Source organism: Equus caballus, chromosome 1 (genome assembly GCF_041296265.1).
Source record: "Equus caballus isolate H_3958 breed thoroughbred chromosome 1, TB-T2T, whole genome shotgun sequence".
NCBI classification, from domain to species: Eukaryota; Metazoa; Chordata; class Mammalia; order Perissodactyla; family Equidae; genus Equus; species Equus caballus.
The window spans coordinates 19,448,608-19,463,117 of record NC_091684.1 but is presented as its reverse complement, the minus strand read 5'-3'; the positions used below and the strand labels follow the sequence as shown (position 1 = coordinate 19,463,117).

At 43.7% G+C, this 14,510-nt stretch overlaps 1 protein-coding gene across 50 annotated transcripts in view; it reads left to right on the top strand.

Annotated features, from left to right (window-relative positions):
- TCF7L2 (transcription factor 7 like 2) overlaps nt 1-14,510 on the top strand; it is a 193,227-nt gene that overhangs the window by 66,396 nt on the left and 112,321 nt on the right. For all 50 annotated transcript variants that reach the window (XM_023639322.2, XM_070220261.1, XM_070220269.1 and 47 more), the window contains one exon: nt 8,768-8,869. In XM_023639322.2, the coding sequence (XP_023495090.1) occupies nt 8,768-8,869 (102 nt within the window). The remainder of the gene's footprint in view (nt 1-8,767; nt 8,870-14,510) is intronic.

The following is a 14,510-nucleotide window of genomic DNA, read 5'->3' as shown; positions in this document are numbered from 1 at the left end:
ACACTGGAGGGGCACGCCTTGCCCATTCTACTCCGTCTCTTTTGGGAGTTTTTAAGAGTTCTGGCTGGAAGATACCGGAGCTCTGCATTCTGGTTAGAATCCCTAGTAACTGCGTGACGAGGTCACTTAATTTCTCTCTGCCTCGCTTTCTTTTCTTCTCTTTTAAAATAGGCTTGGAGATGATCTCCTTTGACCACCTAAAAAGGAGGTAGTGACAATCAGTTGAGAGGTTTGAGAGAGCGTTTGAGAAGGTAATATGGAGCCTGCAAATATACAGCAGTCTGTATTGACACCGCCCTGGCCCTCAGAGTTCATAATGACTGATCATCAGAGTCACCTGGCACGTTGGGGAAAAAAAAAAAAAAAATACAGACCCCCTGGGCCCACTCCCAGATGGTTTGATTTAGCGGGTCCGAAGTGGGTGGGGAGAAAGATCTCTTAACAAACCGGTGAGGTTTGGGAACTGTGGGACCATGTCACTATGGTAAATTAAATCTTTCTTTGTAATGTTTCTAGTTACCTTCCTGTGCTAGTTCCTGTACCATTCGTTAGCTTATTGTCCCATTGACTGGTCTTAGATGACTTTTCCTTTTTTGAGAATTTCATTGTGGCAAGAACACTTAACATGGGATCTAATCTGTTAACAAACTTTTAAGTGTACAATCCAATACTGTTGACTGTTTGTACAGCAGATCTCTAGAACTTATTCCTCTTGTTTAACCAAAACTTTGTGCCCATTGATTAGGAGCTCCCCATTCCCTCCTTCCCCCCAAACCCTGGCAACTACTGCTCTACTCTCTATCTCTGTGAGTTTGCCTATTTTAGATACCTCATATAAGTGGAATCATGGAGTATTTACCTTTCTGTGACTGGCTTATTTCAGTTAGTTTCATGTCCTCAAGGTTCATCCATGTTGTCACGTATCACAGAATTTCCTTCTTTTTAAAGGCTGTATAATATTCCATTGTATGTATAACCACATTTCCTTTATGTATTCACTGTCAATGGATGAATATTCATGTATGTTGTTGTTTCCACATCTTGGCTATTGTGAATAGTGCTGCAGTGAACATGGGAGTCCTAATACTTTTTCGAGATCCTGATTTCTTTTAAAAAATTATTTATTTATATATTTTTTATTGAGGTAACTTTGGTTTATAACATTATATAAATTTCAGACATACATCATATTTTGGCTACTTGTTCAACACAAGAATCTGGTTGCCTTCTGTCACCAGACAAAAATCTCCCTTTACCTTTACCCCTTTCGCCCTTTCCCCACCCCCTTCCCCTCTGGTAACCAGCAGTCTGTTCTCCTTATCTGTGTGTGTGTTTGTTTTTGTTGTTGTTTTATCTTCCACACGAGTGAAATCATACTCTATTTGGCTTCTCCAGTAGGTGACTTTTCTGGGCCTCAGAATGTCTAGTCCACACTGAACACGGAGTACATGCTTAGTAAATGCTGTAGGAGTCCATGTGTTAGAGTAGAAGGGGATTTTTGAGATCACATCCCCCAATTTCCTGCTATCGGCCTAGCCCAGAGTGGGAAAGAAGTTACCCAGTGAAGAAGTGAAGTGATTGCCCAGGTGGTGGCAGAGTCGGGCCTGGAAAGTAGGCTTTCACTGCTCCCAGGAGCACACAGTCATAATTTTAAGGCTCTTTTTGGGGAGGGGGAAAGGCAGGCCTGGGCGCCAGCCTAAGGGGGCCCGTCTGGGTGCAAGAGGAAGGGCCCAGCGAAATGCTATCCGACTTGTGCTTCCATGAGCAGCTATCCCACAGCCTCCCTACAAAACCACTGACCTGGCAAAAGCAAAAACATCCCAGGGACAGGGGTATGGAACCCTTGGCGAGGTGAGGAAAAAGAGTGAATCCCAAGTTTTGGTTATTGGATTTGTTTGTTTTGCTTTGTAGCTCTGGTGGAAATAATTTTCTGGTAGCCTTGAAGGATAATAATTTGTTTGCCCAGCGACTGGGGTGGAGGGGGGAAGAGAGATGGAGAAGGATTGTTTAGTCCTTGGGGACACTGTGAGACGTCCCTTAGCCATGCCCTTTGAGACACTGATGCTGGCTGGAGATCAGGCAAGGAGGCCCGACGGTTGATAAGAAAACCGGAGAAGGTCGAGGGAGTTGTGATATAAGGCGGGATGAAGTGGAAACACATGGGTGGTTTGGAGCCCCGTGTACTAGATGGCCAGCTGGCCTAGTGACCTCAGAAAAGCCGGGGCTGCCCTCCTGGCCTTAGTGTCCTCCTTGGAAAAGTGGTGGTTGTAGCTTTCTGCCCATTTATTTCATAGGGTAATTGTGAATGTGGTTACGAACTCTAAAATTCTCTCTAAATGTGAAGCAATACTAATAGGACCCTGTAGGTTACTGTGATTAGGAAGAAAAAGGGTAACTCTAAGGATTTCATTTAAAAATTTTAAGACTGACGCACAGAGACACAGGATAAAACTATTGAATTGTTGTCTTACACAGGTGCCTTGATAGCCTGCCCTCCCCCTTTCCGCCATATTCCTCTCGTGTTGAGAAATGGGATAGTGACTTTAAGGAAAGCATTTTCAAGTTCCTCCTATGTTTGGTTTTATTAAAAAAGAAAAAGAGAATGTCAGTCTTAATATCTTAATGCATTTTTTTCTGTGGCTTTATTCCTTCTCCAAGTTTGGAGTGTACCCAGCCTTCTGAGGTCTTTGGTTTCCTTTTCCTAGGTGACTGTAGTATATACTCACTTACATTAAATCCCAATCAGAAATCACACATTCCTGCATTTTCTTTTTCTATGCAGTCTCACTTTATAGCAAATAAAGACTCTTTAAATAGAGCCTCCATCTTAGGCTGTCTGTGGATTTATCGAAAGAAGCAATTTCTGGAGTATGTCTTAACCTAGGACAAAGCAGCCTAATCTCCTATACCTTCTGCATCTGCAGGATAATTGATGGAAGAGATTTTGTAGTGGTGGCCCTGAGGATCCTACAGGATTCTGAAGACTTCTGAAATAGTTTCACTGTTAGCTATATGTGATTCAGTGCTAACTTTTGTAAACCTGTTGGTACCTGTGTGATTCAGAGGGTAAGACAGAGTATTAATCACAGCCAGTCTGGTTAAATTGGGATTCCCTGACCCCCAGGGCAAAATCACTTATTTATAGAAGATGGGCTGAGTTTTCCATCTTCCGTTTCTGAGAAATGAAGTCGGTTCAGAGACAGCCAAGCCTGTTCTTTAACAGAGCTGGGTGTGCGGATGTGTGTTGCAGGCGTGCCTCTCCATATGAGCTCCTCAAGAAATGTGTGTGTGCTGTTGGTGCTGATGTTTGTGCTTCTTATTGTCTCACCAAGTTTTTCTATTTTCCTCTTATGATGAGTGGCATCTGGTGGGCTTATCTTTGTGACGTTCAGCGATAGGAACATCATAGTCATAGTTTGACCCTTTCTCTGTTGCACATCTGTAGTAGAGTTGGCATGGCTCACGATGAGGCTGCGTGGGGAGGGTGGGAGCCAGTCCCCTTGCAGGGGAGGAAGGATGAATGAATTTGGACCCCTGATAGCCTGTGGCTGGCGGTGCTCTCAGGTCTGGGTGCTTAGGCAGAGTCTTGACTTTCCATTTTATAACAAACACAACATGTGCACTTCTCTGGCACTGCTGAGTTAGGAAGCGTCAGCAGTCGAAGTCTACCATGAGGATGGTTTCCAATTAGCTTGAATTCTTGTCAAATGAATTTTCCTAGGAAAAAGCACCCCCACAGAGAAGGAGCTTAGCTTGAAAAGGCTGTTTTTGTTGTTGTTCTTTTCGTACTTTGGCAAAGGACGTATGTCTAGCAGGCAGGGAAGGGGAGCAAGGCCTTCAAAAATTTTGAAATCAGCCCTTTTGTGTGTGAGAGGCTTTCTCTGGACCTAGTGTTTCAGGAGAAGCTGGTTTCATCTCCCTTGAGCAGTCTCCTCAGGCCCCACTGTGTCCTTCTTCCCACCCTGACCTCTGCATTTTGCCTGAGCCCCTGGCTAATGCCATCTGTTGGTGGCGAACAGAGTTGGCCCAATGTGGACTTCATTCCAGCTTTGTGGATATGTGAAAGTTGTACACATTGAAAATCTCTGGAGAGAGGAGCTTCTGCACCTAAGAAGGTGATCCCAAAGCACCCGGGGCATATCACCCAGGACCCGAGGAATTTCTGCGTGGTGCTCTTTTGTGGCGATTGGATGACACATGACATGTTGCCAGAGTCCCCTGGGAAGTGGGTGAGAACTTCTGAACACGTGAAGCTTTCCCAGTCAGAATTGCTCAGGCGTTTTCAGCCTTCCATTCTGGAAAGGAGAGAGAGTTATTTCGGTGAGATTGTGGTCTGGTGGTCAGCCCTCGTGACTGAGAGTCAGAGCCGGCGAGCTCAAGGTTGTTGGCCAAGCCTTTCCCCCACAACTTGAGTCTGCCAGTGACGATTCCCTTTGAAACGTTGCTTTTGGGTCACCGAACATGCTTTCCTTGTGTGATCGTGTTTGGCTGTGTGGATTTAAGGCCCCGTGAAGGACAGTATCCTTTCTGACATGATCTTCATTCCCCAAGCCAGGGATGGCAGACTATGGCCCACGGACCAGATCTGGCCTGCCAGCTGGTTTTTTATGGCCCGTGAGCTAAGAATGGTTTTTATTATTTTTAAATGGTTGAAACAAATCAAGAGAAGAGTAATATTTCCTGACACAGGGAAGTCATTTGAAATTCACATTTCAATATCTGTAAATAAAGTTTTATTGGAACATATCCATGACATAATACATACACGTATTGCCTATGGCTTCTCCTGTGTTACAATGGCGGGGTTGAGTAGTTAGGACCGATATGGTATGGGTCGCAAAGGCTAAGACGTTTACTATCTGGTCCTTTACAAAAGCAGTTTGCCAGCCCTGCCCTGAGCAAATAAAGGGACTCCACTTGCCTATCCATCTGGGATGGAGTGAATGAAAGGAAGTGCCGTGAAGCCGTGTTGGTGTTTTATCAAGGATGTGGGAGTTTCCTGGCAACTTCGTCATCGTCATCATCATTGTCCTTTGAGTTGTCCTGTTTGTTTAGATAGTAAGTTTGTACAAAGACCTCAGCAGCCCTAAGGTGGCAGGTTCTCTGAGCAGCCCCTCCTCTCCTTCCTGAAGCTGGATTCACGTGATGGGGATACCTGTGTGCGAGCAGGTTCTTTCTGGCATACTTGAGTAGCTGCCCCTTGCTATGAACATAGATCTCGGAGGGGCCTTCTGTCTTGGAAGATGGGGGAGGCGGAGGAGGAGAAATCAGAGATATGTACCTCTTTTTTACTGACAATTTAACAGGCTTTTAAACCGCCTTGATTCCACTCAGGCCATTGGTGGTGTATATATTTCAAGACTTTGCCCACAGGTCCAAAGCTTAACTTAAGCTCCCTAAGACATATCATAAAATATGATTTTGGGAAAAACCCTAATGGGCCATGAGCAGAACATTATTATTAAACAAAGGATGAAATGCTTAAGCCAAGATGGCCTCCCCCCTCAAATGAAAGTCAGGCAGACTCCATTTCAACAGTTTTCAATGCAGGAATTCCCACAGCCCCATTTGATTGCAGTTTGTTGAAAAGTTTAATGTTTTTGTAGGCAATTCATAATTTCCACGTTGAACAGCCTAAAAGGAAGAGAGCTGGAGCCCAGTGTTGTTTTTATAGTGAGATGGTGGGAACTTTTTTTTCTTCCCCAAAAGGATATAAAACCGAAGTTGAACTGTTGGGAAAATGTGGCGTGGTGTTCCAGCCCTTTCGTATATCCGAGATGCCTCCTCCTTCAGGTCTTCCTTTAGGACCCAACAGAATAGAATTTCCTGCTGCTTAATGTCTCCAGGAAGGAAAAGATTTTCCTCTAGGCTATAATAGTACCTAATTTCCTTTTTCTTCACTTTATTTATTTATTTTCCCTATTAATAAGGACCAATTGTAGAAGATGAAGGGACCTGGGAAACCCATCACTTTTGGAGGAGGTTAATAACTTCCTTTAAAAAATCCTGACACAATACTTATTTCTCCGAAAGGAACCTCGTCAGCCTGAATGCCAGTTAAGATCCACGGGAGGGGCACGGATTTGCAGAGACCCAGCCATTCTATGGGATCAAGTTGCATTGGGATGAGGAGGTTGGGGCTGTCACCGTGGAGTCCCTGCCAGTCGGCAGGACCGGGGCTGTCTTCCTTCACCATCTGGATTTGGTTAGCTCTCTCTGGGCAGTGGGGCCGAGTCTCATTTCCTCCAACCAGTAATGTTATATAGGCAGTGATCCTGGGCTGCCCTAACATAATTGAAAATTATGTGTATTGTAGGCTTGGAGCGCTGAAATGTAGGCTCATAAAAATATGTGGCGCAGGTAGCCTGTGGAGGTTGGATGTGGTACACAATGAAGCTTTTATGTAAAGTAAGAATTATAAGTCTGCATTAATATTGCATTCTGGGTATGACAGTTCTTGGGTGGGGTCCTCAGGGCAGGCCTGTCACCTTAAACGAAGCCTAAATTTCCTAATTCTATGGAGTTTCTCTTTGGATGCAATCAAATCAGTTTTACAGATGACCAGAGATGAAAACTTGTCCATTAATCTCACTCTCCCCACTGAGGGTAGAATGAGATGTAGGTATATGGCGAGCTTGGCATTTTTCTTCACAGGTTTTTATGAGACGGAGAGGTGAGTGTTGGCAGGTGTCCATTTTGGTTGGCCTCAAGGAAATGACTCTATTGAGTGGTTTTGACCAATGAGGCCCATATATTTATGTGGCAAGTGAGAATGGGAAGAAGGCGGGGTGAGACAGGGCAGGACAGATTCCCATGGCCTACTGGCTTGGGTTATAAGGCTGAGGGAGACCATGGAAACATTTAGTTTAGTGGCTCAACTTGGGATGATACTGCCCCAAAGAAGCTATTTGGAAATGGTTTGATTATAAGGGTGACTGAGGGGTGCCTGTTGGAATTTCCTGTCTGGGCACCCAGAATCCTAGAAGTCCTTTGGTGCTTGGGGCAGCCCCTCACCCACCCCTGTCACAGGTAGGGCAACTCCTTCAGTTTACAGATGAAAAGCTAGAGGTCCATCGAAGCAAATTGTGGCAAGGCAGCAGAACAATAGCCAGGTTTCCTCAACACAGGAGGCTTCTAGGTAAAAGCTCTGAAGTGGTAGAAGTTGCTCCAACCTTGTATAATCCAGGATGGGAAAATGATTGTGCTGGTGGGCTAGGGTCTTCCAGCTTCCGGTATAACCGAGTTTGGTTTTAATTCACTGGAACAGTTATTTCTTTGAGGAACCAGTAGAAGAGCTTGTGGATGGCATTGGCCCTTCTATTTCACGTGGAATGGGAGCAAACCCTTTCTCCTTTCTGGATTGCCCTTTGCTGTCCTTTTTCTTTCTGTTGAAATCTTTCTGACTTTGCAAGACCTCTGTGCAGCCTCTCCTGGTCTTTTTTTCTCAGAAATGCTGTCTTCTCTCTTGGCATTCCATGGGCACGATTTCCCGAGCTCTGTCACAGCCTCGCCACATTCTCTCTTGACTTATTTGTGTGGGAGTTGGCTCCCTCACATGAGCAGAAGCTCCCTGAGGGCAGGCATCTTTTCTCTCCATAATGCTTTGCAAGAAGGTTGGCACAAAGCAAGCTTTAATCAGTGTTCATCTAGTAAAAATTTTCTGTTGAATTAATATTGAACTAGCTATTTATTTTGCTTTGGGTCTCTGGGAAGATCAAGATGGCTCCTTATATACTCTCCAAGCATTAACTGATGCATTTATCAGTTGGCCTTCAGAGGTACAAAGGGCCATTGTGTCTAAGTTTTGTTTGGTTGTCTGAAGGTTTCCTGCACGAAACTCGGGTAATGTGACCAACTAAAGTCAAAGGCCTGAGAGTTGCTTATACATTTGCTGAATACCTCTGTGACTGGACAGGCCACCTCTCCTCGGGTTCCCTTATCCGCGCAGTGGGGAGTTGGGTCAGCTGATCGCTCAGGTCCCTCTGAACGCCAGTATATCCCTTTTGACAGAAGTCGCTCCTTTTCCCTCGTGCCGTGTATTTATTTTTCACCTCAGAGAGGGCAGAGATAGACCTAATTGGCGTATACCTTTATGTTTCTCTCTGCGGCAAACCTCAGTATATTTCTCCAGCCTTTTGAGATGAGTGTCTAAATTGCATTGTACCCTGTTTGTGCATCGTTTACCAAGAAATATTTTTGTTTTATAAGCTTTTCTGTCGGATGAGGAATTCCGTCTTCACCTCACTCGTGATTTCTCCTCAAGCACGGTTGCACATACATACTCAGCTTTCTTTAAAGTGAAGGATGGTGGCGTTTTAGCATGAAGGTTGCTGAAAGAGCAGATTCAGAATTGATGGTGTCCTAGGACACCTCTCGCTTGAGAGTCCCATTTGCTTTCTTCCTTGAGAAAAGCTCTGTGTCCCCTCCCCTCTTCCCTCCCCCGCTGCCCTCTAAACGAGGTCGTAATAATGAAGTCGTTTTGTCTGAAGCCGCCCTGTAGTTTGAATGCAATGTTATTTGCTAATAATATTGATGTCCTATACATGTACCTATTGAACATGAACTCTAAGGAAGAACCTGTTGGTATTGCATGATTTTTCTATTGTTGTTGAAGTTACCTTTTTTTTTTATTGTTGTTATTTGTATGCCTTTAAGTTTTTCAGTTTCTGATCCATGTGTCATGTATGAAAAGCTGACTCTTGGGGTAGCTGTTTTGCATTTCTTTGCCAAATTCATTGTCCATGTTTGTTTTGTTTTCTCCCTCCAGTATCTCCAGATGAAATGGCCACTGCTTGATGTCCAGGCGGGGACCCTCCAGAGCAGACAAGCCCTCAAGGATGCGCGCTCTCCGTCACCAGCGCACATTGTCGTAAGTGGCCTTACAAAGGCGATCGCTTCCTTTACTAGGGGGAGGTGAAGAAGATGCTCTTTGGTTGATAACAGGCCTTGTTTACCAGTTTTTCTTTCTTTAAAAATATTTTTTTGGCACATTCTTGGATATGGTTTATATCTAGAAGGTACCTGTATTCTGCTGTTGGACCTTAGCGATTGTTACCTACCTGGAAATTTCCCCACCATCCTTTTCTCCTAGTATTGGGCTAGAATCTAGCTTTGTGGGCTCCAGTTAATAGGGCACGACAGTATTGGGAAGACTGGAAATGGTATCAAAGCCATTAAAAAAATACAATGCCCCAAACCTTTTCTGAAAAAGGCATTTACAGGAGGTGATTTGCAGAGGGGGGAAGTAGAAAACTCCAAAGAAAAGTCCTGGATTTGAGACTTTCCAATCCCCCCGGCCCCTTATCTTAAATTGTTGGAAAGTAAACATTCTACACTAACATCAGAAAAACTTCATCTGGGCTGATGGATTGTACACCTAGAGCAGAAATGAACTTGGAAAGGTTTAAATGACATTTAATCGGTACGTCCCTGGCTTTGCCAGTGTGTGGGTTTAATTTAGGTAACATTTGTAGTACTAAGAGACTACAGCACAAAGTGTGTGTCTACATATATTTTTAATGCATTTTCTTAGGATTTTGTAGGCTCTGAAAGTGGAATTGATAAATTAACCTCTTGAGAAGATAGCTCAGCCTTAAATATTCTCTTCTGTGTATTTATATGATGAGCTGGACTTCGTACTTTGGAAATAATTAATGCAAGACATATTTTTATAGCAAATCCATGACAGGTAGAATTATGCAAAGCATGAAATAATTCATGTATTTTTTATTTAAGTATCACAAAATGTTATCCATTAATATATTTTGCCCTCTATGTTACTTGTAATTTCTAAAAATGGCAAAATAATTTTCTTAAGGAGAAAAATCTTAGGATGCACTGTGTCAAATTTCAGGCTCACTGCCTCCTTATTTTGTAGATTTCTATAATTGAGTATAATTTTATGAATTATGCCTCTCTTATATGAATATTAAATACATATATGTATGTGTGTGTGTATATCACAAAATAATTTATTTCCGTAAAACCACATCTTGAGTCATCATTTGGGAAAATGTCTCACGAATTCTCATGTTATAAACGAGGCATGTGGAGAGAAGGTTGACATGTTCCAGAAGCTTCCTTCTTCCTCCAACCCCACAATAAAATGGATGTTCATAATTACACATGCTCTTCTATTGCCAAGATTTCAGGGCTGGACGTGATCTTAGATCAGGGAGGCTCAACCTGCTCTCAGAAAAGGAAACAGACCCAGAGATGCCTTAAGTGAATTGCCCAATGTCACACACTGAGTTAGTGGCCAGAGCAAGGGCTGGACCCAGTTCTCTGCTCCCTTTCCGGGGCCTCATGGAGTGTTCTCTCCTAAGGGAGTAGAAAGTACCTTTCTGTGGCTGGTTCTGTTTCGCTTACTTATAAATCAGGTCATCATCAGGGCCAGTGTCACAGGTGTCAAGAACTTGTCGGCTTGGGGTTCTGATGTAGTTTCTCTGAAAAAAGTGATGCCGTGTATAAAAATATTTTAACAATTCACAAAGATTTTTAAAAAGTGTGATGGTTACAGAGTCCTAGAGAGTAAAATGAGGAAGCCTGTCGGTTTCACTTTTCTGGCCTCCTTCAATTTCCCAGTGTGGGTCTAGGCTTGGAAATTTATTTCTCTGCTTTTGGAAATGCTTGGCAGGACTTGCCCACATTTTTTTTTAGCTACAGAGAAAGGATGTTATCTTTAAAATCCCTTGGAGGCTTTTTCTCTCTTTAAGTGTGGAGAGAAGATTCAAGTTCTAGAAGTGGTTCAGATTGGACACAGCCCCTCACGGGTGTGGCATGGTGGAGGTCCACGGGTCTGTCCTGTTGCTCCCACCCGAGAGTGAGGACTTGTCCAGAGAGGTAGTCATTGCTCTCCTTCCCTCCTTCCCCTGCCCCTCCAAATCCCTTAAGAACAGTTGCTGTAACTGAGGCCCCAAGCACCTTATTTTCACGTGTAGAAATTAACAATCCAAGGAGTTGGGAAAACATATTTTCCAGAGCGAATGTGGATCTTGGCGAGGGGAACAGCAAGGGGACTCCCTTTTTCCTCTGCTCTTTATTAGAAGCCATGTTTACTATAGCAACCACTTCGGAGCATGCACCACCCTTTAGATGGAGACCCTTGTCCAGAGGAGGCACAGCCAGCAGCTGTAATACGATCTCCTGTGCTTTCTGCCTTGCTCCTGGGGACCCAGGGAATGGCCATTGCACAGAGGTTATGGGTTGGTGTTGGAGGGCGGGCTCTGGGAGCTGGAGAGAGGAGAAAAGCCATAAGCTTGGGCAAAAGGAAACCAAATTTGTGAAATACTTAATGCTTGTGGCAGCTGAATGGTGTCTTTGGTTACATGAGTCAGCCCTATAATCATGCATTTCCGCAATCTTCACTGACACTCATGGGTGAGGAGGGGGATGTTGAGTGTGTGTGGGGGTGTTAGTAGAGGGAGACGGGAAAGCAGGGTGGAAGAAAGGCTGGAGATTGTTGACCCTAACAGTTTTTGGGATTGAGGAGTCATACATGTTGGAACTACATGTTTATGATCACTTTTTCACTGGATATAGGGCAATGTGTTGACCAAAACCTGCTTGGCAGGTACAGTGTGTCTGTATTTATAAAGGGAGCCTTCTGGATTATGGCTGATGTACTGTTTGGGTCTTTGTGTAGCTCAGCATCAACCAGAAGAGTCTGGTTCATGTTCAGGTTCGCTGATGAATGGCTGACTTCTTTCCAGACACTGGACTCTTCCTCACATTTTGTTTTTTGTTCTTTTAAATCAAAAGTTGTCACATCACAGCGTTTCATCAGACATGTTTCAAAACAGTTGTCTAAGGATTGCTTCCTAATTTCTCCGAAATTTGGATTTATTGTAATATCTTGGCCAAGCTATTTCAAAATTATTTCTGATGTTTTCTTTTGAAACTGGAGAAGTGTTCAGTGTTTGTTAGTAATCATTAAAGACTCTAACTATCACAGGTTGCTAAGAAAATAACTTACCCTGGGACCCATTTGGGGCAGAATGTTCAGATGGGGATTTAAACCATTTTGTCATAATATTTTAATCTGGTTGGATTTTTTTCATGTGCTATACGGGTTACCATATTATAAAAAATGGGTGTGGAGAGTAAATGTTCTTAGCACTGGAGTTCACTTGATCAAATAATATTTAAATTAAGAAGCAAGCCCCAGAAATTTTAGTTCCTGAAACTGATAGAGCATCTTGTTTATTATAGTCTAGTGGCTCCTAATCTGTTCAGAAGAGAGAGGAAATTATTCCCCAAGGATGGTATCTTGATTTTTTTTGGTTGGCCAGAAAAATAGGAATTTATATAACAAATCCATCTCTCTACCTCCCTCTTCTCCACCTTCCCTCTCCCCCGTTTTCCCTCCCCACACCCCCAGAAATTCATCGACCTCTTAGGAGTCCTAAGTTCCAGTTTCTTCTCCTCCCCGCAGAGCCTCCCCAGTTCTATTTTCGAATTCACATGAGTAGCTCCTGTTTCCTTCTCTGTGGTGTTTTTAAATTGATATTTTTAATTCTTTGCTCTTTTTTTTTCCCCCTCTTCCAAAATAAGTGCCAAGCAGCTAAGTTGTGCTAAGTGGTGGTGGTGTTTGAGTCTTGGCTGACCCGCCTCCAGCAGCCAGTAAGCTGTGTGGTGAGGAGCCCTTCCCTGGACTCCACCCCCAGTGTCTTTGCTATACAAAGACTTTCATTTAACGTCCTTTGTACCCAGCGAAAAAAGATCCTGTACCAAAAATGGTTGTATTTCAGTATAGCGAATATCTTACAAAACAGTGAATGGCTTCAGAAATTCCTACCATTTTGTCTTGGAGGTTTCCCTTTGAAGTCGATGTGGAATTTTACCTTGGGGTGGATTTCTAGCAGTTCTTGGTCTTATGTTTTGTTGTGTAATGAGCATCGAGGTGTGGGATGAGAAAGTTGTCTGAATCCTGAGGAGCAAAGCCTGCCAGATTGTGATGGTTGTACTTTTTGTTGTTGTTAGTGCTAAAGCGGAAAACTCTTAGGAAGTGTAACATGGTGGTAGGACTTCAGACAGGCTCTCTGCTGTCTGCGTTGAGCATTTTCAGGTAAGCTCAGAGGGCAGGTGAACCTTTCGCTTTTTGTTTCTGAGGAGTTCAGGGGAATGGGGAGGGACCTAGTCACAGTTAATAACAAGAAACTACTTTGAGAGCATCCTCTTGGTTATTCAATACATGCAGATGTTTTGATGGGTTATTAGAGTTAGGTTGTATTCTCCCCTCTTCTGCCAGATGCTTATTGGCTGTTGGTCTGGGCTAGGAGGCTGTGTGCTAGATGCTGAGGCTCAGCAAACCATTCCAGCCCCTACCCATGGCGGGTGGGCATTGTGCCAGGTGCCATGAAGAGTACAGGGCCCGTGAGGTATGACCAGGGACATGGGATTTCCACTGAGAAATTGGTGATGATTATAAGCTGGATGGCCCTCTGGGGAAATGACATTTAACATGAGATTCGAAGGACAGATTGGAGTTGGCCAGAGGAAGGTATGGGAGAAGGGGTAGAAAATGGGAGAACCTTCCAGGCAGAAGGAAAAACACGTGTTTAAAGGTCCTAACGGGGGACAAAAAGCTTGGCTGTGAGAGACTCAGAAAGCCAGCTATGATGGCCGCGGGTCGCAAGGGCACAGGGAGAGTGGCCTGGGTAGGATGTGGTCAAGGTTGACGTTTAATCCTAACTACCGTGGGACGTCATTGAGGGGTTTGGCTTGTGTTCAGCTGCTGGCAGTGGCGATGGTTAAAGTGGACAGATTTGGAGGGAACATCAGTAGAACTTGCTGATGGACTAGATTTTGGCCCTGAGGGAGACAGGAGAGTCAAAGGTAGGTCGATGGAGTTCCCATTTACTGAATGGGGAATATTGGAGGAGGAGCAGGTTTGGGGTAAAGGGGTTGTTTTTATTTTCGTTATTGATTGATTTTTTCATTCTAGCTTTACTAAGATATACTGTAATACAGTATTGTTAATTATAATCACCGTGCTGGACATAAGGTCCCCAGAACATACTCATTTTCTAACTGGAAGTTTGTACCCTGTGATCATCATCTCCTCATTTCCCTTACCCACCCAGTCCCTGGGAACCACCACTTTATTCTGTTCCTGGGAGTTCAGCTTTTTTAGATTCCACATATAAGTGATATCATATAGTATTTGTCTTTCTCTGTCTGACTTATTTCACTTAGCATAATGCCCTCAAGGGCCATCCATGTTGTCACAAATGGCAGGATTTTCTTCCTTCTCATGGCTGAATAATATTCCATTGTATACATATACCACATTTTGTTTGTCCATTCATCTATTTATGGACACTTAGGTTGTTTCCATGTCTTGATTATTGTGAATAATGCCTCAGTGAACGTGGGAGTACAGATGTCTCTTCGAGATCCTCTTTTCATTTCCTTTGGATATCTACCCAGAAGTAGGACTGTTGGATCATATGGTAGTTCTATTTTTAATTCTTTGAGAAACCTCTGTACTGTTTTCCTTGGTTGCTGCA